Raw genomic sequence first — 23,189 nt, 5'->3', positions numbered from 1 at the left:
AGGCTTTATCCTTTCATAATGTATTTACAATCTTAGAATCAATATTTGGAAATTAATTTGGGCAAGACTGTAAATGAGGGTTATACTGTTTGTAAAGCAAACAGTGAGATACGGAAATATTCCCCATGATCTGGACTCTAAAACGACCCACAGTCCTCCTCAAGGTTTACTAGACATTTTACACAATATTAGCAACTAGGCCTGAAAACTCAGGGAAGACTTTAAAATCATTTGTGTGTGTGTGTGTGTGTGTGTGTGTGTGTGTGTGTGTGTATGTGAAGGTGTGTATGTATGTGTGTGTACGTGTGTATGTGTGTATGTGGGTATGTGTGTATATGTGTACGTGTGTGTGTATATGTGTGTATATGTGTACGTGTGTGTATATGTGTGTATATGTGTACGTGTGTATGTATGTGTGTGTGTGTGTGTGTGTGTGTGTGTGTGTGTAAGGGTGAAGGATAAGATGTGGAGGTCAGAGGACAACCTCGGTGTCATTTCTTGCCCTCTACCTTGTTTGAGATGTGTGCTATCCAGTCTGGGGTCACTTGGATTCCGCAGAGTTCAAACTCAGGTCCTCGTACCGTTTTTAAATAGCACGCACTTTACACACCAAGCCATCTTGTCAGCCAGGAGTAAGACTTTTGTTTTGGTTTGGTTTTTTGGTTTTTCGAGACAGGGTTTCTCTTTGTAGTCCTGGCTGTCCTGGACTTGCTTAGTAGATTAGGCTGGCCTCGAACTCACAGAGATCCACTTGCCTCTACTTCCCATGTGCTGATATTACAGGTGTGTGCCACCACCCGGCGTAGCCTTGGTTGTCCTATAACCCATAGGTAGACCAGGATGGCCTTGAATTCAGAGATTACTTGTTCTGCCTCCTGAGGGCTTAGAGTAAGTTTTCCCCCCATATTTTATCATGAACATTTTATTATTTTATGGTGTGAATCTTTGGATTGTATGTCTGTACACCACATGCAAGCCGAATTTATAGAGGCCAGACAAAACACTGGGTTTCCTGAAATCGAGATTTCAGATGGTTGTGGAGCCACCATGAGGGTGATGGGAATTGAACCTCAGTCCTCTGGAAGAGCAGACAGTGTTCTTAACCAATGAGACATTCTCCAGCCCCTGGAATAAGATTTTTGATCATCTTTTCCAGTCCACTAGAATTTATTTTCCTCAATAGCTGGTCCATTCAGACTTTCATTTCTTTCTTAGTCAATTCTTAAATATTTATGTGTATGAATGCTTTGCTTGCATGTATGTCTGTGCACCATGTATGTGCCTGGTACCTACATTGGTTAGAAAAGGAAAACAGATCCCCTGCAAGTGGGGTGAAAGATTGTTGTGAGCCAACATGGATGCTAGGAACAGAGTTGGGTCCTTTGCAAGAGGAAGTGTTCATTGTTTTTGTTTTTCTAGACAAGGTTTCTCTATGTAGCCTTGGCTGTTCTGGTCTCATCTTGTAGACTAGGCTGGCCTGGAACTCACAGAGATCCTCCTGCCTCTGCCTCCCTGAGTGCTGGGATTACAGGCGTGCGCCACTACACCCAACAGAGCAAGTCCTCTTAATTAGTGAGGCAACTCCAGCTCTTCTGAGTCTATTTTAATAATTTATATTGTTTTATAAATCCCTGGGCTTAATCTCTAACATTGCAAAACAAATTAATTTCAATGTCTAAACTTTAATGCATTGTTTTTGAGTCATTTGTGTTTTATCTGACAGCAGTATGCCTGGATCCCAGATGGCCCCTGCCAATGGCGTCTCTCATTTCCTGCCAATGCTATCTTCATCGTGAGATCTTAATGTTTTGGGTGGCAGCCCTCCACTAATTCCCAACTTCTGTTTGTGCTCACTCTGGGATCTTCTGAGTACTTCCCCTCTTCTTTACCCAAAGGAGCCTGTTTTGTTTTTTGTTTTGTTTTGTTTTTTTACCTAATGTCAAGAGCTGAGATAGGGGCTTCTATCTTCATTCATAGTGCCAAGAGGAAAAGCTGTGCTTTCTCTGGTCTTATGTGTTAGATTTAGAAGTGAACCAAAGGAGAAGGGATGATTTGCCGTCAGGGCGGAGGCTAGGACCCTTCTGTGACACAGAGGGTTCCCACCTGCCTCTCCCATGTGACGACCAGCCAGGCATGATGAAGGCAGGTAGTGCTCAGGCCTTGGTGTTGCTCTGTCTGCTCCAGTCCCTACAGCATGTCCTTCATCTGGGCAGTATATCCGTGCATTTCATACTTGACGATTGCTTAGACTATGCACTTAACATTTTGGATGCTTTTCTTTGTGTATTACATTTTACAGGGAAAGGAGTTATCAAAGTACCTTTATGTATTTTTGAGACTGGCCTGGCATACTGGCGCACACCTTTAATCCCAGCACTGGGGAGGCAGAGGCAGGCAGATCTCTGTGAGTTCAAGGCCAGCCTGGTCTACAAAGCAATTCCAGGACAGCCAAGGCTATGCAGAGAAACCTTGTCTTGAAAAACAAAACAAACAAAAAAATGAGACTGTTCATAAGAGACCTTTAGCAGCCTTTAATCCCAGCACTTGGGAGGCAGAGGCAGTCGGATTACTGTGAGTTCAAGGTCAGCCTGGACTACAAAGCAGGTCCAGGACAGCCAAGGCTACACAGAGAGACCCTGTCTCGAAAAACCAAAACAAACAAACAAACAAACAAACACAAGAGACCTTTAGCATTTTGCCAATATAATTTCATACATAAATTAGTTATCTGTTAAAGATTGGAATTATACAAGTAGCAGAAAAGCCAGTGACTCTAGATGACCAGAGAAGCCCAGAGATTTCATAACACAGCCACGTTTTCCCTAGACAAAAGACAACCCTATCTTCTATCCTTATGGGAGACTGTCAACTACTCACAAGGTTTTGAACCTCAAAACCTATTTCTTGCCAGGTCCATCTTTGCACATTCCAGGAACTAAGGATCTCAAGGATTGAGGATATTCCTCTAAAATATATCTTCATGGCTGGAGAGATGGCTTAGCACTGTCTGCTCTTCCAAAGGTCCTGAGTTCAATTCCCAAAACCACATGGTGGCTCACAACCATCTATGCTGAGATCTGGTGCCCTCTTCTGGTATACAGGTGTACATGCAGACAGAACACTGTATACTTAAGTAAAAAACAAACAGCGGGCTGGAGAGATGGCTCAGGGGTTAAGAGCACTGACTGTTCTTCCAAAGATCATGAGTTTAATTCCCAGCAACCACATGATGGCTTACAACCATCTGTAATGAGATCTGGTGCCCTCTTCTGGCATACAGACACAGATGTGGGCACAATACTGTATAAATAATAAGTAAATAAATCTTAAACAAACAAAAATATATACCTTCAAACTCTGTCTTGTGTAATGATGCACGTCCTTAATCACAGTACTCAAGAGGCAGAGACAGGTGGATTTCTGTGAGTTTGAGGCTAGCCTAGTCTGGATAGGGATGCCCAGGACATCCAGGGCTATGTAGAGTGACTTCAAACATGCACACTAACCAACCAAACAAACAAACAAAATAACAAGCAACAAAATTAAACAAACAAACAAACAAAACCCTCAAAACTCCGACCCAATTATTTTTAACACATTTTTTTAAGAGGCGGAAAGGAGGGGCTGGAGAGATGGCTTAGTGGTTAAGAGCACTGTCTGCCCTTCCAGAGGTCCTGAGTTGAATTCCCAGCTACCACATGGTGGCTCACAGCCATCTATAATGGGATCTTTTCCCTTCTTCTGGCATGTAGGTACACATACAAATAGAGTACTCATATACACATTAAGTAAATACATTTTTAAAAAAAGAGAAAAGGAAAAACATCATCCTCTTCAGAGGATGAGGAGAGGGGTTGGAAAATTCTATTTTTCAGATATACTGATGATATATTGACAAAGGTCTAATACATATAGGTGTGGCATTGGCACCGTGACAGAAGGTCTAAGCAGCAAGAGAAGTGACAAAGCAGTGGTTACCAAACTCATCCGATGTGAGTGGTTGGTGGTAACCAGACGGAACTGAAGGATCATGGGAGAAGGGAACCTGCCACCAACAGTGAGATTGTGCTGGGAACTCAGACAGGAGGGTAGGAAAGCAGAGGAAGAAACTAGCCAAACCACGAGAACAGAGAAGGAAGTAGGACCAGGCTCAGGGCTCAGCTACTTCAGCCATAAGTCATTTCTCTTCCCATTTGTGGCACAGAAAACAGGAAACAGGTTGGTGCACATTTTGATGTGACATTGACAGCTGTAATGTAATCAGGGTCCAGGCAAGATGGTGGGCAGTCCAAGAAGAGGCTTCATCTGCTTGGTGTCTAGCAGCCTGGGCAGACGTAGCTTACTCGGACTGACCTTCCCCATCACAAGAACATGACTCCCAAGAGCAAGAGGAAGCAAAGAACATGCTTTTTAGAACAGATTCTCCCAGCACTTGGGAGGTAGAGGCAGGCGGATTGCTGTGAGTTCAAGGCCAGCCTGGTCCACAAAGTGAGTCCAGAACGGCCAAGATAACATAGAGAAACCCTGTCTCAAAAAACAACAAACAAACAACAACAACAAAAGAACTGATTCTCCCCAAACTCCTTTTTGTCTTGATTTGTTTTTTGAGATAAGGTTTCTCTATGTAGCCTTGGCTGTCCTGGACTCACTCTGTAGACCAGGGTGGCCTCGAACTCACAGTGATCTGCCTGCTTCTACCTCCCTGAGCGCTGGGATTACAGCATGCCCGCCTCTCCCCAAATTCTTGAGAATTGGTGGTGCCAGTTGCCTCTAACGGTGGGACTGAGGTGAACTGTGTATGTGTGGCAAAGGGCGAGGGGGCCAGATCCTTTATGGAGAGTTCTATGGGTGAGCTGGGCGTGGTGTCTCACGCCAAGAACGCCAGCACTCAGGCTGAGATAGTTTTACAAGTTCAAGGCCAGGCTGGGATATAGAGAGTCTGTCCAAAAAATAAAGCAATACTGGGTTACATATACAAGTGGGAGTTATTTGGGGGCTTAATTATTGGTCAATGATAGGGAAAAAGAATTGTTAGCTCCCTGGGAAAGTAAAAGCTGTATGAGAAGAAAGTAGGGGGTCTGGAATGGTCTCTGAGACAGCCTTGAGCAAGACTATGGGCAAGTGAAGAACCAGCTCCACAAAGCTGCCCTTTGACCTCCATGCATGTGCTGAGGCAGGTGCATGGCCAAATGTGTCTTATAGCTTATTTTTTGTGTATTTGTTTTGATTTTTGAGACAGGTTTCTCTGTGTAGCCCTGGCTGTCCTGGAACTTGCTGGCCTTCAGCTCTTGTAGATCCACCTGCCTCTGCTTCCTGAGTACTGGGACCAAAGGTATGTACCACCGTGCCCAGCTAGTTAATATGATTTTTATTTGCCCAGAGAGCTAAACCATGGGTCTTCTCAGGTTGTGAACCATTGGAAGTGGATTAATAAATGATCTTTATTATTTTGTTGTCATTTGAGACAGGGTTTCATGTAGTCCAGGATGGCCTTGAACTTGCTATGTAGATGTGATTGGTCTTAATTTTTTGGCCCTTCTGCTTCAGCCTCCCAAGTGTCAAGATGACAGGGGTGAACTGCCACACTTGACTGCAGATGACTCCTTTTTTTTTTTTTTAAAGATTTATTTATTATTTATTCAGACAGTATTCTGCTGGAATGTGAGCCTAAATACCAGAAGAGGGCATCAGATCTCATTATAGATGGTTGTGAGCCACCATGTGGTTGCTGGGAATTGAACTCAGAACCTTTGGAAGAACAGACAGTGCTCTTAACCTCTGAGCCATCTCTCCAGCCCAGGTGAATTCTTTTTTTTTTTTTTTTTTTTTTTTTTTTTTGGTTTTTCGAGACAGGGTTTCTCTGTGTAGCCTTGGCCATCCTGGACTCACTTATAGACCAAGCTGGCCTCGAACTCACAGCGATCCGCCTGCCTCTGCCTCCTGAGTGCTGGGATTAAAGGCGTGCGCCACCACGCCCGGCTTGTGAATTCTTTTTTGATGTTTGATTAAAATATTATGTCTATAGTAGGTGATCAAATTATATATTATATGTATATATATGAATATTATCAAAGTATATATATGAATATATATTCATGAAAAAGGTAGGATTCAAGGTGAATTCCTATGCAATTTTAAATCAAAGTCTGGAGATAACCCAAGGTTAGATTAACACTGTGACTGATTATAGTTAAAATATGTAAAGGATCTAATTGTATCATAGAGTGGACTTCAAAGTTCCTGCTCTGCCTTGTGGGTTAATATTTAAGTTGAATTGTTTTACCAAAGAGATATTTTGCTTGGAAAGTACCCTCTAGGGCCTAGTTTGTGATCTGGGGCTTGGTAGGCAAATGCACGGCCACCTGCCAATCCTCGATAGCCTTTGTAGACTCCTCATCCCTGCCTCCGTCGGTTTTCTAGATTGCAAAACTGCACTCTCTGAACAGTGAGAGGTTAACTTCTTTTCTGCCAATCTGATAAGACTGTGGGAGAGAGAAGACTTTCTTGCCCTTTGCTGGAGGAGTGATACAGAAACACCAGCACAACGCAGTGGGAGACCTCATGGATCAATGTTGAGAACAAACAGGAGTCCTGGCCTCAGACCAGCACCATTCCATGGCTCTTTGTGTGAATTTAGCACAGGCCAATCAACAATACGACACACCAATATAATAAAGAACAAAAAGCATCTATGGCTTTAAAAGATTATAGAGAAAGGGCTGAAGAGATGGCTCAGAGGTTAAGCACACTGCCTGCTCTTCCAAAGGTCCTGAGTTCAATTCCCAGCAACCATATGATGGCTCACAACCATCTGTAATGTGACCCGGTACCCTCTTCTGGCATGCAGGTGTACATGCAGACAGAGTATTGTATACACTATAATAAATAAATAAATCTTTTAAAAAAGATTATAGAGAAGCAGCTAATAAAACTCAGCATCCTGGGCTAGAGAGATGGCTCAGAGGTTAAGAGTACTGACTGCTCTTCCAGAGGTCCTGAGTTCAGTTCCCAGCAACCACATGGTGGCTCACAACCATCTACGATGTGATCTAATACCCTCTTCTGCCATGCAGGCAGAGCACTGTATACATAACAAATAAATAAACCTTAAAAAATAAAAAAGAAACCCTCAATATCCTTTTATGGTCAAAGTAGATACAGAAGGAATGTATCTTTGAATAATAAAGACTATCTGTGCATCAATACCAAAACAATATTTGTCTCAAAGGGTATATGAGATAGTTTGTACATTTTAAATGTTTTATTTTCCCTGCCGGGCATGGTGGCGCACGCCTTTAATCCCAGCACTCGGGAGGCAGAGGCAGGCGGATCGCTGTGAGTTCGAGGCCAGCCTGGTCTACAAAGTGAGTCCAGGATGGCCAAGGCTACACAGAGAAACCCTGTCTCGAAAAACAAAAAACAAAAAACAAAAAATAAAATAAAATAAAATAAATGTTTTATTTTCATGTGTATGGGTGTTTTGCCTGCATATCTGTGTGCCATACCTGGTGCCCAGAAGCCAGAAAAGGATGTCACATTTCTTTCTTTTTTTCTTTCCTTCCTTTCTTTTTTCCTGGAGACAGCATTTCTCTCTGTGGTCTTGGCTGTCATGGACTTGCTTTGTAGACCAGGATGGCCTTGAACTCAGAGAGATCCACCTGCCTCTGCCTCCTGAGTGCTGGGATTACAGGCGTGTGCCACCACACATGGCCAGGATGTCACATTTCTTGAGACTGGAGTTAGACTGTGTGAGTCAGCATGTAGGTACTGGGAATCGAACACAGGTTCTCTGGATGAGCAGCCAGTGCTCCTCACTGGGGATCACTGTGGAGCCATGTCTCCAGCCTCAAAAGGACTGATTCTTGCGCCAAATATGAGTGACCACAGCTCAGGAATACAGATGAAGGTAACCCCAAATTTCATGTTCCAGTGTGGAGGCAGTTTTAGGAAGTACCATTCCTCCACCCCAGGGTTTCTCTGTGTAGTTCTGGCTGTCCTGGAACTCACTCTATAGTCCAAGCTGGCCTGCCTCTGCCTCCGGAGGCCTGCCAGCACCACTTGGCTTGGAAGTTTTGTTTTGGTTTTTGGTTTTTCAAGACAGGAAGTTTTATGGTTATCAGAGTCATCAGTCAAAACACTACTCACAAACACAGGGTGGGAACATTAGGAAGGTGGGTGATGGCGAAACACGGAGCCTTGCTATAGGTTTCAGGTGCTCTCTAATGACAGTCTTAGCTTTTTTGGTTAGTGGAAACTAGAGTTTTGTTAATAGGTTCCAAGGGTTTTATCTGTTAATCACAGGATATTAGGTCAGACACAGAAGTGGGCAAGGAATGCTAATTTAGATAAATCATAATTAGGCTCTGAACCTGCAACATTCCAAACTCTCCACAATGGTTGAAGCTCTAATTAGTTAACCAGCCTTTCAGCAGGTTCAGTGGAAGGTCAGCTTTCTTCTAGAACCTTCATTCGCACACAGTTAACATCATACTCACTGAGGAGAAGTTGGAAGGCTTCCTCTATGATTGAGAAGAACAAGTGTGCCCATTTCTCCACTTCTATACAGCATTGTACTGAGTGTCTTAGAGAGTCAGGCAAGAAAAACAAACGGAAAGGTGTCCATAGCAGAACGGAGGCAAAGCAGTCTGTTTGCAGATGTTATGACCTTAACATAGAAATCAATACAAAATCCACTCCTGGAAACTACCAGAATCCAACAAAGTTTCAGGATACAAGACCAACACTCAAGGCCCAGACTAGTGGTGGAGCAATTGCCTAACAGATGTGAGACCCTGCACTACATAAATAAAAGCCACAGACACAAGAGAAAGTGGCCTGACTTGCCCTCTGGCTGCTCACGGCCACACCCAACACCTGCGAGTGTAAGGCATGCCAGCTTCAGCTGTGCCTGGCGACAAATCCTCCTGCTGTCTTTTTCAGCTTAAAGAGACACCAGCCTCAGCTGGGTGTGTGGGTGTGGTGGCACAAGCCTTTAATCCCAGCCCCTGGGAGGCAGAGGCAGGTGGATCACTGTAAGTTCAAAGCCAGCCTGTTGTACAAAGTGAGTCCTGGACAGCCAAGGCTACACAGAGAAACCCTGTCTCAAAACAAACAAACAAACAAACAAAAAACAAACCAAGCCGAGAGAAGAGAGGAAGAGAGGAAGAGAGAGAGAGAGAGAGAGAGAGAGAGAGAGAGAGAGAGAGAGAGAGAGACGGCGCGAGAGAGCATGCGCAAGCGCAGCCCCAGGGAAGCCAATTCAGGGAAAGCTGGTTTCTAGTAATACTAGAGAAAACCTTAAAGGATTACCTCAGACTAGAGCATTTTCTAGATGGCTTTCTCAAATTACTGTAAAGGGAGGGAAGGATGGGGTTGTCCAAATTAGAGAGGTGGAAGGCCACCCGCTCTGATAATCAGGACTAACTTCTTCAACCATGCTGAGAGTGAAAAATTGCACAGCCTGCTCCGTGCTTCTTGAGGCTGTCTTGGTCTCTCATGGCTCACAAAGGGCTTCCCAGAGTCTCTCTCCATTGCTTCCCCGACCTGCCTGTGAAGCTTCCTCAGCATGCCCGGCCCATTAGTTAGAGTCATGGTAGCTCAGAGGGCTCCATCTGCTCAATCTTCTCTTACCCACTAGCATTGCTGGAAGTTTCTAGCCCCAAAGTGAGGAAATGGAACGGGGCGTACAGAGTGCTCGGGGACAATGAAGTCCCCAGGTCCTGGTACAATGCTGCGTTTCTGGTTTTTTTTGTTTTGTTTTTTTGAGACAGGGTCTCTCTGTGTAGCCTTGGCTGTCCTGGACTTGCTTTGTAGACCAGGCTGGCCTCGAACTCACAGAGATCCTCCTGCCTCTGCCTCCCGAGTGCTGGGATTAAAGGTGTGTGCCACCACGCCTGGCAATGCTGCGTTTCTGACAAGCTCCTGTGCTGTTGGTCCAGCCCACGGCTTCTGTGGGGGTCTGAACGAGAACAGCCCCCATGAGCTCATATGTCTGACTGGTCCAGCCGGTGGGAACTGTTTAGGAAGGGCTGGGAGGCCTCCCACTAGGTCATAGCATTCCAGATAGCTGTGCTTCTCTGCCTTGTGCTGTGATGATCATAGGGAGGCTTTCAGCTGCCGCTCCAGCGCCCTGCCATGCTTGCCTGCTGCCATGACGGTCATGGACTCCAGCCTTCTTACTAAGCAAGCCCCAGTAAACTCTTCTATAAGCGGCCTTAGATTTGGTGTCTCTACAGCCACAGAAAAGTAGCTATGACTGCTTCCAAGTAGTAAGGGGACATAAAGGACAAAGCTTCAGGAGAGGTCAGAGGTGCTGCTGAGGCCCACAGCATCGCCAAGGTCCTGCCTCAGCCTTCAAGGGCGGGGTCACACAAAGGCTGAGTCCAGCCACATACAGGCAAAGGACTACCTCACACCCTCCTATTTGTTCCACCTAGAAAAGAAGCCCCGCCTCTGGGGGCAGCTTTGTCATAGAATGGTTCCTCGGGAGGGCAAAGATGGCAGATGAATGCTCCAGCATCCTTGGCCTTACTCCAGGGCCTGTCCCTAAAGGAACGCCTTCCTTTTTCCCAGCAGCAGATTTACTTACTGAATGCTGATGAACTAGGCACGTGCAGTACAGCACCACTACGGGCTCACTGCACCCTGCCAATTTCCCCCAACGGAAGTAGTTTAGCCCACTTTATAAAGCAAGTCAAGAAGCTCTGGTAATGTGTCTGACAGCTCATAACTAAGTCTGCCCTTTCCTCTAGTGCATTAAACCATAAAGCACACGCCTTTGGAACAAGCCTCAGGATAAGATTAAGTGACAGGTCAAAAAGCTAAAGGGTAAAGATTGGCAAGTGACACTTCAAAGGCCAGAAGCCAGACTGTGGTGTCCTAGCACCCGGTTCCTTTGCGCTACACCAACAGCCCCTCTGGGACAGCTGCCGGGTGCGCGTCTGGAGCTACAGGGTAAAGCTAAGGTTCCGGCAGAGGCCTGCTGACTCACCAGACAACGCTAATGGTTTGAAGGGCAGCTGGCCAGCACAGCAGTGGACAGAGGATGGAACAGGGAAACCCTCAACTCAGCAGAAACAGCCCACCTGTCCATACTGCAAAGGAAAATGTTTTGTTTTTTGAGACAGAGTTTCTCTGTGTAGCCCTGGCTGTGTTGGAACTGTCTGTGTAGACCAGGCTGGCTTTGAACTCACAGAGATCCACCTGCCTCTGTCTCCCGAGTGCTGGGAGTAAAGGCACGTGCCGCCACCACCTGGCCTGCAAAGGAAAATGTACTGCCCCATATCTCAGCTCTTCATCTGACAGTTCTGGGGGGGGGGGGGGATTTGTAGGCTGGGTAAAGAAATAACCAGGTGGTGAACTGAACTGGGAAGAGTCTACAGTGAACTGGGAAATTCTGCAGTTAAAGTACCTTACAACCCACTCCCCAGGCTCAACAATCTCACTTTTAAAGAGAAATCAAACATCAGCACCACATAACTCTTTTTTTAAAAATGCAAGTCAGGTGGGCATGGTGGTTACAGAGCTTTAATTCTAGCACTAGAGAGGAGGAGGCAGAGGCAGGAGTTCGAGGCCAGCCTGGTCTACAAAGTGAATCCAGGACAGCCAAGGCTACACAGAGAGACCCTGTTTGAAAAAACAAAATAAACAACAAAACAAAACCAACAACAAATGCAAGTCAACACGTGACCATTAGTTTGCAACCTGTCCTCAGTGAGCATGCCATCTTTCTTCTTGTACCTTCAGAAAGAACGGAAGCTGTCAATTCATGCGTGATATACCAGCCACATGTGGCACTTCCCACTATAACGGCAATGAATGAACCTGGATTCTTCGTCATGTGCATACCAGAAGCCACTGAGGTCCTTTCTGCTTTGTATTTCCAGGTAAGTGTAATAGTTGTCATGATCAGTTCTGTCATGTAGTTTAGCCAATAGTATATAAGATAGCAGGCTGCAGCCAGGCACATAATCCCAGCACTCGGGAGGCAGAGACAAGTGGATTGCTATGAGTTCGAGGCTAGCCTGACCTACAAAGACAGCCAGGACTATTACAAAGAGAAACCCTGTCTCGAAAAAAAAAAAACAAAAACAGAAACAAAATAATAAAATAAAATAAAATAAAAATTAAGATAGCAGGCTGCTTTTAGCCAAATACTCATTTGACAATGGGCTTGCTCTCTACTGCTTCTACTACACACACACACACACACACACACACACACACACACACACACACACACACACACACACCGTTCTCATTTCTTTACTTATTCAATCCCCAAAGGCATTAATTTAAGCATGAGAATTTGTTCCTAACACAGGACTTTTGCAGAGGTTAAAATCATACAGAATTCATGAGTACTGTGCACAAGGTCTCAGAAAAAGCAATGTTTACCAGGGGCTGGAAAGACGGCTCCGTGGATAAGCGCATGTACTATCCCTCAGGGGACCTGAGTTTGGTTCCCAGGATCCGCATGAGCAGCTTAGTGACAGTCGTACTTCCAGCTCTAGGGATCTGGCACCCATACCCACGGGCCATATACCCACACATATGCACATACTTTAAATCTTAAAAATAGAAAGGTTCTCATCATTATGGAGATTTAGACCTTTTCTAAAAGCACCAACGAATACAATTATAGTCAATGCATAGTCTGACTTTAGCTTAATATTTGTGTATCTCTAAATGAGGCCACCTAGATGAGATTACTCGTGTGATTAGTGTCACTCCTCATGGGACATTACAGAGGGATTCTAGCCTCGGGCAGAAGTCTTAGGATGCTCTGATTATGCACTTACACTCGATAGAAGAGTCATCTATGGTGTGACAAAAGAGGCAGGAGGGGTTGAGGGTGTGGCTGATGCAGAGTGCTAGAAAGAATGAGTTCTCCAGATTGGGCACTGTGGAAAAATGTGACTGGCTTCCTTGGATATGTAAAGCTACATACAATAAAGCAGAAAAAAAAAAAGGGGGGGGGGATCACAGAACAACACAACTGGGACTGGTTTTTTGAGACAGGGTCTCTCTGTGTAGCCTTGGATATACGAGAACTCACTACGTAGATCAGACTGACCATGCCTCCAGAGTGCGGGCATTAAAGGCACGTGTTTCCATGCTCACAACTGTCTGTAGAGTAAAACAAGGAACAGCACGGAGATGAACAGGAACAGATGTTACCCTGCATCCTGTGCCCAGTACACTGCCATTGCCTTTCCTTTGTAGCATCAATCTTTCTATAATATAAACACCACCAAGCCCTTTGGTTTGGCTGAACCAGTCTAGCCTTGGCTTTGCCAGGAGTGCCCAACAGGAAGATACTTCACACCTTCACCAGGAAGTTTCTAGAGCTGCTCAACACCGGAGACCCTTTGGGACCCCTCCATTTTTTTGGGGGGGGGTGGTTGGTTTTTCTTTTTTTTCTAATTATTTATTTATTATTATGTATACAGAGCTCTGCCTGCATGTACACTTGCAGGCCAGAAGAGTATCAGATCACATCATAGATGGTTGTGAGCCACCATGTGGTTGCTGGGAATTGAACTCATGACCTCTGGAGGACCAGTCAGTGCTCTTAACCGCTGAGCCATCTCTCCAGCCCCCGGTTGGTTTTTCAAGACAAGGTTTCTCTGTGTAGCCCTGGCTGTCCTGGAATTCTCCTTGTAGATCAGGCTGGCCTGAAACTCACAGAAATCTGCCTGCCTCTGCCTCTTGAGGGCTGGGATTAAAGGCCAGTTTCCCCTCCAATTTTAAAATACAGCCAAACCTGGCAGCTGCTGGGAGTCCCTGCCTCCCCGCCTAAGTTGTTTCCTTCTATGTGTGTGCTAGCTCCTCTGGTGAGCTCAGCCGCCCCATGGGCCTGAAGCTACCATCCCAACACGGACTCTAGCACTTCCATCTCCACATGAGAGCCAGTCCAGTTCCCAGACATAGGGCACTGCAGCTGTCGCCCTCTCCAGAGCTCTCCTTGGGTGGTAAACAGACATCTAGTTCCAACACAACCAAGCTATCTTCCTCCCAAAACTTCCCTACTCACAGCCTTCCAAGCCTTAGCTGATGACACAGCTAGACTTTTGGCTGCCCAAGTCCAAAACCTCAGAGGAAAAAACTGAATAAAAAGCAGAGTACGACTCATAAAGCCAGCTAATCTAAAAACAGGGTACCGGGATTAAACACACCAAATCAGTATGATGCTTTTGTAAAACATGCCTAAAGTTAAACTGTTTTTAAGCCGAATCTGAATTACGATTCTTTAATGTCATTTTTTGCAAGGTGAAAACCAGATTTGACTTAACACATTTGCAGGGCTCTTGGCCAAGTCTCGTAAACTTTAGCAGAATGATATCATAGTACCAGGTGCCAGTAGAGGGGTATAGACTCTTAAATACACTATCTACAGTTTCACTAAGCCAAAGTCTAGTCCTTAAGGTATGATTCACATAATCTTTTGATCTATGAAGGATAAACTCACTTGAATTTTGTGGTGGGCAAGCTATGGAAAACCAGAGGAAGCTCAGTTTTTTCTTTTCCTTTTTTTTTTTTTTTTTTGAGACAGGGCCCCACTAGGTAGCCCTGCATGCCCTAAAACTCCATATGTTGACCAGGCTGGCCTTGAACTCAGAGACCCACCTGCCTCTGCCTCCCAAGTGCTGGGATCAAGGCATGTGCCACTACACCTAGTTTGTGGTTTCCAAATTAAAGTTGCCCCAGCACTTGGGAGGCAGAGGCAGGTGAGTCACTGCGAGTTCGAGACCAGCCTGGTCTACAAAGTGAATCCAGTACAGCCAGGGCTACACAGAAAAACCCTGTCTCGAAAAACCAAAAAGAAAAAAGGAGAAAAAAAAGTCTATTACAGATGCACTCACAGATATTTGGTTTGACCAGGAAGTGAAGGCAGTGTGAGAGATAAGAGAAACATTTTAATTTTATCAGGAAGTGAAGGTAGAGGAGAATGTGAGAGATAAGATAGATAATTTTTAAAATAAATTACTTACTAATAAGAAACTAGACATAATACATTTTCCATTATGTTACAAAGACAAGGAGACAATGAAGGCAAAAGAAAGGTTCACCTCTAAAGAGGGTAACGCTTTCCACTATAGAATAATCTGCCTTCCCAGACAATTAGCTTCACCATTCTTACATGATGCATACTCATGTGGAAAAACTTGTCAAGCTTTGCCAGGGCCAGGAGATGAAAACATAACATGTCCTAATTAGCTACTTATAAAGCATGAGCATTCTGGAAAAGGACCATACAATCTGGCCATTGTTTTGCTAAACATCTGCAAAGTGTAGACTTCCTCAGCCTTTAGCCATAGTTTCCGCTTGCTGTCTTAAAGTGGATGCACTGTACTGTTCAAGGCTGAGGTGAACGCTAGTCATCAAAGTCTGGAATGTCATCATAGGAGTAACCCCGGTAGCCTTTGGATGCGTAGTAGGCGATGCGCAAATGGTAAAATCCTGGCAGGAACACCAAAATGCCAATGATGAGGACAGGAACAGCTCGGTCTGCCCCCTGCTGGCAGAAGGAAAACATTAGTATCATACAAGTTAGACCATAATCTCTTCTTTCTGATCACAAATTGTCCCCTGCTCTTTTTTCTTTTGTTTTGCTTTTTGTTTTTTTCAAGACAGGGTTTCTCTGTGTAGCCTTGGCTGTCCTTGGCTTACTTTATAGACCAGGATGACCTCAAACTCACAGCAATCCACCTGCCTCTGCCTCCTGAGTGCTGGGATTAAAGGTGTGCGCCACCACTGCCCCGATTTGTTTTTTGTTTTTGTTTTTGTTTGTTTTTCTGAGACAGGTTTCTCTGTGTAGCCTTGGCTGTCCTGGACTCCCTCTGTAAGCCAGGCTGGCCTTGAACTCACTGAGATGCATCGGCTTCTGCCTCCCTGAGTGCTAGGATTTCTTTTTTCCTTTATCTTTCAGTGTTGGGGACCAAATTAAGAGACCTTGGGCATGTTAGGCAAGCAGTATGCTTCCAAGTTCTTCCTGATTACAAATTAAGCAATAAATTCAAATAACAAAAAAGTATTTTTATCCAGACATTAGGATTATTTTCTTCTCTCTTTCAAGCTTTGTGTGTGTGTGTGTATGTGTGCCTGTGTGTTTGGTGGGTAGGTACCATTTGTGTCTATAGTACACATGCAGATGTGTGTATGTGTGCCAGAGGTTGACTTCAAACACCTTTCCTTTTCTTTTTTTTTCAAGACAGGGTTTCTCTGTGTAGCCTTGAACCTTGGTTGTCCTAGAGTGGCTTTGTAGACCAGGCTGGCTTCAAACTCACAGCTTGCCTCTGCCTCCCAAGTGCTGGGATTAAAGACATGTGCCCCCATACCCAGCCTTCCACCTTATTTATTTAAACAATTATTTTATTTTTTTTTTTTGTTTTTGTTTTTGTTTTTTTTTTTTTTGAGACAGGGTTTCTCTGTGTAGCCTTGGCTGTCCTGGACTCGCTCTGTAGACCACGCTGGCCTCGAACTCACAGCGATCCGCCTGCCTCTGCCTCCCGAGTGCTGGGATTAAAGGCGCGCGCCACCACGCCCGGCTAAACAATTATTTTAAATATATATGTGTGGTTATGTCTTGGTCATTTTTCTATTGTGAAGAGAAATCAAGACCAAGGCAATTTATAGAAGAAAGAGTTTACTGGAAGCTGGGCGTGGTGGCGCACGCCTGTAATCCCAGTACTGGAGAGGCAGAGGCAGGTGGATCAATGTGAGTTCAAGGCCAGCCTGATCTACAAAGTGAGTCCAGGACAGCCAAAGCTACACAGAGAAACCCTGTCTCAAAAACCAAAATAAGAAGAGCTTATTACCCTGTCTCGAAAAACCAACCAACCAAACAAACAAAACAAAACAAAAAAAAAATAAGAAGAGCTTATTGGAGTCTTGCTTACAGAGTGCGAGGGCCAGAGTTCCTGAGCATCACGGTGGGGAAAACGGCAGGGCACTGGAGCAGCAACTGAGAGCTTGTATCTGACCCACAAGCATAACGCAGAGACAAATAGAGCCGACCCTTCTAATCCATCCTAAACAGTCCACCGATTGTAGACCCGCCCTAAATACATGAGCCTATGGAGGCTGCTCTCACACAAAGCACACTGCACTCCTTGGTTCCTACAGTGTTATAGCAAAAATGTATTAGTACAACTTCAAAAGTCCCTACAGCCTTTCACAGTCTCAACAGTTTCAAAGTCTGAAGACTCCCCTGAGACCAACAGTCATAGACTTTACTACCTCCTGGGACTGTGAGCCTCAAATTAATAACTGAAAAGACATATGCTTTGTCTATATGTCTGTTCACCACAAGTGTGCCCACAGATGGATGCCCTGGAACTGGAGTTATAGACAGTTCTGAGCAGTCACATGGCTGCTGGGAATTGAACCCAATCCCCTAAGAGAGTAGCCAGTGCTTTTAACCACACAGCTATCCTTTCAGCCCCATTATTTACCTTTAGTTATGTTGTGCATGTGTCCCTAAGTAAAGGTGCTGAAAGAGGTCAGAAGCTTCAAATCCCCCTAGAGCTGGAGTTACAGGCAGTTGTGAACCACCCAACTTAAATTTTAGTAAGAACTTAACAAGTCCTCTGCAAGAGCAGTACAGGCTCTTAATGGTGAAGCCATCTTTCTAGCTCTTCAACCTTAGTTTTTGAGAGAGTCATCTCTCACTGAACCTGGAGCACAGCAGTTTGCCTCGAATGGCTTGGCCAGCCACCTTTCGGGATCTGTCTGTCTCTACCCTGCAGTGCTGGGGCTGGAGATGCATGCCAACACATCTGGCCTGTTTTTTTGGTTTTTCAAGACAGGGTTTCTCTGTGTAGTCTTGGCTGTCCTGGACTCACTTTGTAGACCAGGCTGGCCTCGAACTCACAGCGATCTGCCTGCCTCTGCCTCCCGAGTGCTGGGATTACAGGCGTGCACCACCGCACTAAGTTCACATCTGGCTTTTTATGTGGTTGCCAAGAACCAGAACTCAGGTCCTTAAGGCACTTTTCAAGTTCTGGGTTATAAACATACTATACTCTTTGTCCTGTCTCTCAAAGTACTTGTTAATGTTACTTAAGCTGCAGTGGGGTATGGTGACACACACCTTTAGTCCCAGTACTCTGGAGGCAGAGGCAGGAGGATATCTAAGTTCAAGGCTGGCCTGGTCTATATAGTGAATCTAGAACAGCCAAAGCTATATAGAGAGACCTTGTCTTAAAAAACAAACAAACAGGGCTGGAGAGATGGCTCAGAGGTTATTCTTCCAAAGGTCCTGAGTTCAATTCCCAACAACTGTATGGTAGTTCATAACCATCTATAATGAGATCTGGTGCCCTCTTCAGGACTGTAGGTGTACATGCAGGGAGAATACTGTATAAGTAAATAAATAAATCTTTAAAAAATTATAAAATAAACAAACAAAAACCCAAACATTACTTAAGCTGTAATGGCTTGTAACATTTCTCTGAAAGGTATGTACCACAATTTTATTTAACTCTGGATGCTTAATTTTTTTTTTTTCTTCTTGAGACAGGGTTTCTCTGTGTAATAGCCCCGGCTGTCCTAAACTTACTTTGTAGACTAGGCTGGCTTCAAACTTAAAACGATCGCCTGCCTCTGTCTCTCAAGTGCTGGGATTAAAGGCATGTGCCACCACCATCTGGCTTAATTTTTGTTTTTTGGAACTGGTAAAACACCACAAAGAACTACATTTTTTTCCTAGGGTGTGAGAGAGAAAAATGAACCTGTGTTATAATTAGAGTATCTGTTTAGGATAATTATCTATCTATCTATGTATCTATCTATCTGTCTATCTAGTTTTTCAAGACAGGGCTTCTATATGTAGCCTTGGCTGCCCTGGACTCACTCTGTAGACCAGGCTGGCCTCGAACTCACAGAGATCCGCCTGCCTCTGCCTCCTCCCGAGTGCTGGGATCAAAGGCATGTGCCACTATGCGTGGCCTGTTTAGGATAACTTAAGACACAAAATACATAAACACAACCCAAAGCAAGTACCAAGCACCACTTAGGTTTTGAATACTGAAACTCAATAGAACTCTTAACAAACCAATGGAAAAGAAAAAAAAAAAAAAAAAGGAACTCAATTCTAAGGGGCAGTGGCCACACACTCAAGACTTACTGCTTTTCCCCAAACACTCATCAGCACGTCCACACTGCTCTGAAGCTATGACAATGGCATGTTACTCTAGCTACAGCCGTGCACTAGTGTGGGAACCTAAGGCCAGGCACAGCTGCATTATTCTAAACTACCTCAGAAGCTATGTTTTCCTACTTACAAGCATCCCCTTTGTAAGAATTATGGAGACATTTGCTCAAAGAAGAAAAAAATGAGAAACAAAAACCACGCCTTATTATCAGAGAACAAATTATAAGTGATTATTGTTTTTCTTCTAGTGGCATCCACTGTACTTCTGGAACTTAGAAGCAGCGCTCTGGCTCCCATCTGAAACACCCATGGCACATCTTCACACGCCCGTTAACTTACCCCTTTGCTGATGTAGCCAGATAGCAGGAGAGAGCCTATGATTATGAGGAAGGTTCCAATCAAAAACAGCACGGTGGCAAGTGCAATGGCCTTATATGGGATTTTAGGAGGACTTTTCTTAAACTGGAAGAGAGACAAAAAACAAAAATGATGAAGAACATTATGAAAATACCAACCTCCTCCTACGAAAGAAAGGAAAATTATCAGGCATTAAGTATGTCCAAGCAAGGAGGGCAATTAAGAACCAAAGTTCTTCACTTGCCTTGGTATGTCCACCAATCAGCATAGCTCTGGGACACAAAGCAGGCCTATGAGCAGGTGAAGCTCCTGCTATTCCACAGGCCCCTCATAAGGAACCGCCTCTAAAATGGCTTTGTCACTTAGCTGTTGGACATGTATTTACTAAGAGCATATGCATGAAGCTTGCACTAATCCTGTGGGGATTTCAGAGGGTGCACCATGCTCTACAGATGTGAAAATGAAGGTGACAACATATAGTCAGTCAAGAGTTTAGAAACAGAATTTTGGCTTTTCTTCTTAAAGATTCATTTTATGTTTAACTATGTGTTGTGTGTGGGATGTACATGTGAGGACAGATGCCTATGCAAGCCAGAGGAATTGGATCCTCCAAGAGCCAGAGTCAGGTTGCTGGGAACCAAACTTGTGTCTTCTGCAAGCACAGTGCTTGTAGGCCAGAGAGATGGCTCCAAGGTCAAAGCACTTGCCTTCCAGATGTCCTGAGTTGAATGGTGACTCTGCAACTGCTCTTAACTGCTGAGCCACCCTCAAGCTCAAATTTCAGCTTTCCCAAAGCTCTGCATCATATTTGAGTAAATTCAGCTCAGGGTTAAGATTCAGAGACAGATTAAGACCCGAAATACACCATGAACATGTATGAAAATGCCACAATAAAACCCATTATTATGGGGCTGGAGAGATGGCTCAGAGATTAATTAAGAGCATTGTCTGCTCTTCCAGAGATCCTGAGTTCAATTCCCAGCAAGCATATGGTAGCTCACAACCATCTATAATGTGATCTGATGCCCTCTTTGATGTGCAAGTATACATGCAAATAGGCCACTCATATACATAAAATAAATAAATCTTTTTAAAAAACACATTAAGTACAAATAATATATACTAATAAAAAACATTTTATTCTTGGTCTTTTTGAGACAGGGTTTCTCTGTGTAGCCTTGACTATCCTAGACTCACTTTGTAGACCAGGCTGGCCTTGAACTCACAGAGATCCTCCTGCCTCTGCCTCCCAAGTGCTGGGATTAAAGGCGTGCACCACCAAGCCGGCCATAGAGTATCTGCAACTAACTGCATCTCATGCTGCCAGCAAAGAAGACATTTTCTGTAGTTCCGTGGCTTTGGCACATCAACTGAAACCAGAACTGGATAACCCTGGAACTGTTTGAAACTGCCTTGCCAAGATCCCTTCTCCAAGCTGGGGCTCAAAAGGTCCTGGAAATTGTCTTGCTCCTTGCTGGTCCAGATTTAGAGATACGAAGCTTTTTTTTTTTTTAATTGATTGTGTTACCTGAAGGTCAATGTAGCCATCATCTGTGCTGGAAAGCCTTGAATATTTTACTTTACTACTGGGGATTCCAGTCGCCAAGTTGGTACGAGACGGCATCATTACCCGGTGACACAGCTAGTCTGAAAGGGAAAGACTTATCGTTCATAGCAATAATAGTACATGACAGGAAGGGTCGACATTTAGCCTGTGCTGGAGTTCTGGGCTGCCGTTACACACATGACACATATGACACACATGACAGCTTAGGCCTCACTGCTCTTACAATGACCCGATACTTCTTGGACATACTAAGCATGCTTACGTATCCGGCTTGACTTCACAAAAAGACACCAAAGGCATTTCACAAAGAATCAGAGCCCGTTTACTTTTCCACCAATGTTTCTTCCTTCTTAATTTTCTAGAGTCACACGGGGGTGAGTGAAGGCTTGAATCCAACTTTACATTTTCAAGCCCCTCCCCCGCCATAGTATTGTCTGCCCCTTCACGTTCCTCAGGAACATTTATTCTAGCAGCTTTTTTGTTTGTTTGTTTCTTACAAAAGAGGGAGGATAAGGAACGGTACACACTCACATCAGCACTTTGTCTACTTCTAGATGTGATATCAGCCTAAGGCCAAGTGATCAGCAAAATCTTATCGATGTGGGTAACTTACTGGCTAGCAATACCACACCAGACACTTCAGAGCCACCTGCCTCTCTGCTCCCATCCCAATCATGAGACAAGTGGTTTTACTTTCCACATCATGTAGCGCCTGAAAAAATGGATTTAGAAGTCTGTTTTACTCAAACTATTCAAAGCAGACAGCAGTAAGGAAATCGTAACTACTGTATTACTTGGGAGTCGGTAAAATTTAAAAACAATGACGCTTCAAATTTAAAAACTTGAAATCTGAGCTCAGTACTTCAGAAGGGGACTGCAGTAACGGTTACTTGAGAGGCCAGTCCGGGCAACACAGTGAGACAAGATGCTCTCTCCTACCACAACCGAAAAGTGTAGACTCTTTATGAAGTCATAAAATTATGTAAACAAAATGAACTATTTTAATTGGGAAGGTATTTGAAGTCTAAATGCAAACGCCCACCTTTAAGAAGAAAACTATTTCAACAGCCATTTTAATTGGAAAGGTATTTGGACTCTAAATGCAATGGCCCACACTTAAGAAGAAAACTCCTTCAATAGGCTGGCCTTCACTGGTGTGGTATTTTGCACATCATCTCTATAACGGCAAGTGGTAGTTATTGGATCTCGGTGAGGTGCCAGACCCTACTATTGCAGCGAACTTAAAGTAACTAGCATGGGAAAACTGGTGGCAAATGTCGTTGCCTCTGTTCATTATATCCTAGTTCAGAAGCCAAGTATTAAAAAGGAGCAACGCTAATCTATTTCCATTTCTAAAAGTGTTAGATCAAGTGTTAAGTAACAGGTTTTTGGTGTTGCCATCCCATAACATGTTTAATTCCTCAAACCTGAAAGTTCAAGCTACCAAGAAATGGGAGTTTTTGAGGCATTAAGCCCGATTTGTACCACAGTTACGGTAAAGTGTTTTGCCATTTATAATCTCGCATCAAAACAAAAGTTTTGCGGAATGCGAGCGAAGAGAAAATTTGTGTTTCTCTTGGCAAGGAATTCTAGAGTGTGGAGTTATTAGGTCGTAAACGACAATTAAAAAAAAAAAATGACAGCCCAAGTTTCTACTACGCTTTTTACCGGCCCCCCTGCAGCCTCCTCCCACCCTCCCCGGCCCCCAAGCACCTGCGCGTGGCGCTGTGGACAGCCTCCCGCCGGCGTCACCCACGGTCAGGACCCACGCGAACGCAACCCTGGCGGCTCCCGGGAGTAGCCTCGGTGGCTCGCGGCCGGCTTCCGGGAGCGCGTTCCCGCCCCCTGCCCGCGCTACGCGCCCAGTCCTCCGTTAGGAGCGCTCAACACCAAACGGTCCGAACGCGCCCCACCGGAAGTGGTGTGCCAGAGAGGCACATCGGAAATGACGCCACCAGGAAACACGTCAGCGGACGCCCGCTTTCAGGGCGCATGGCTAGAGCGTTCCATTGCTGTGTTTTATTTTCAGGTAGGGTTTCTTTATGTAGCTGTCTTGGGACTCACTATACTGACCAGGCTGGTCTCGAACTAGAGGGCTGCCTGCTTCTG

The 23,189-nt window shown here is 44.7% G+C and overlaps 1 protein-coding gene and 1 long non-coding RNA gene across 4 annotated transcripts in view; one reads left to right on the top strand and one right to left on the bottom strand.

Moving 5' to 3' along the window:
- LOC311594830 overlaps positions 1-15,166 on the top strand; it is a 25,572-nt gene extending 10,406 nt beyond the window's left edge. Inside the window, exon 2 of the long non-coding RNA XR_014778228.1 lies at positions 11,746-15,166. This is a non-coding gene — a long non-coding RNA (uncharacterized lncRNA). The remainder of the gene's footprint in view (positions 1-11,745) is intronic.
- On the bottom strand, positions 14,899-23,021 carry TMEM230 (transmembrane protein 230). 3 transcript variants are annotated; one of them, XM_084776890.1, is made up of 5 exons: positions 22,794-23,021; positions 21,694-21,792; positions 21,042-21,160; positions 19,496-19,618; positions 14,899-15,520 (listed from the first exon to the last, which is right to left on the bottom strand). In XM_084776890.1, exons 3-5 carry the CDS (start codon positions 21,138-21,140, stop codon positions 15,377-15,379), a joined length of 366 nt encoding a protein of 121 aa, XP_084633016.1. In that variant the 5' UTR covers positions 21,141-21,160; positions 21,694-21,792; positions 22,794-23,021; the 3' UTR covers positions 14,899-15,376. The 3 variants fall into 3 exon arrangements, with proteins under 3 accessions (XP_084633016.1, XP_084633018.1, XP_084633017.1); XM_084776892.1 differs by having other exon boundaries at positions 14,899-15,517; positions 22,794-23,019; XM_084776891.1 differs by lacking the exon at positions 21,694-21,792.
- Between the last annotated feature and the right edge of the window lie 168 nt (positions 23,022-23,189).

Source organism: Acomys minous (genome assembly GCF_964271855.1).
Source record: "Acomys minous genome assembly, chromosome: 3".
Lineage (NCBI taxonomy): Eukaryota > Metazoa > Chordata > Mammalia > Rodentia > Muridae > Acomys > Acomys minous.
The sequence above is the reverse complement of the archived record's forward strand: the minus strand, read 5'-3'. Positions and strand labels throughout refer to the sequence as shown.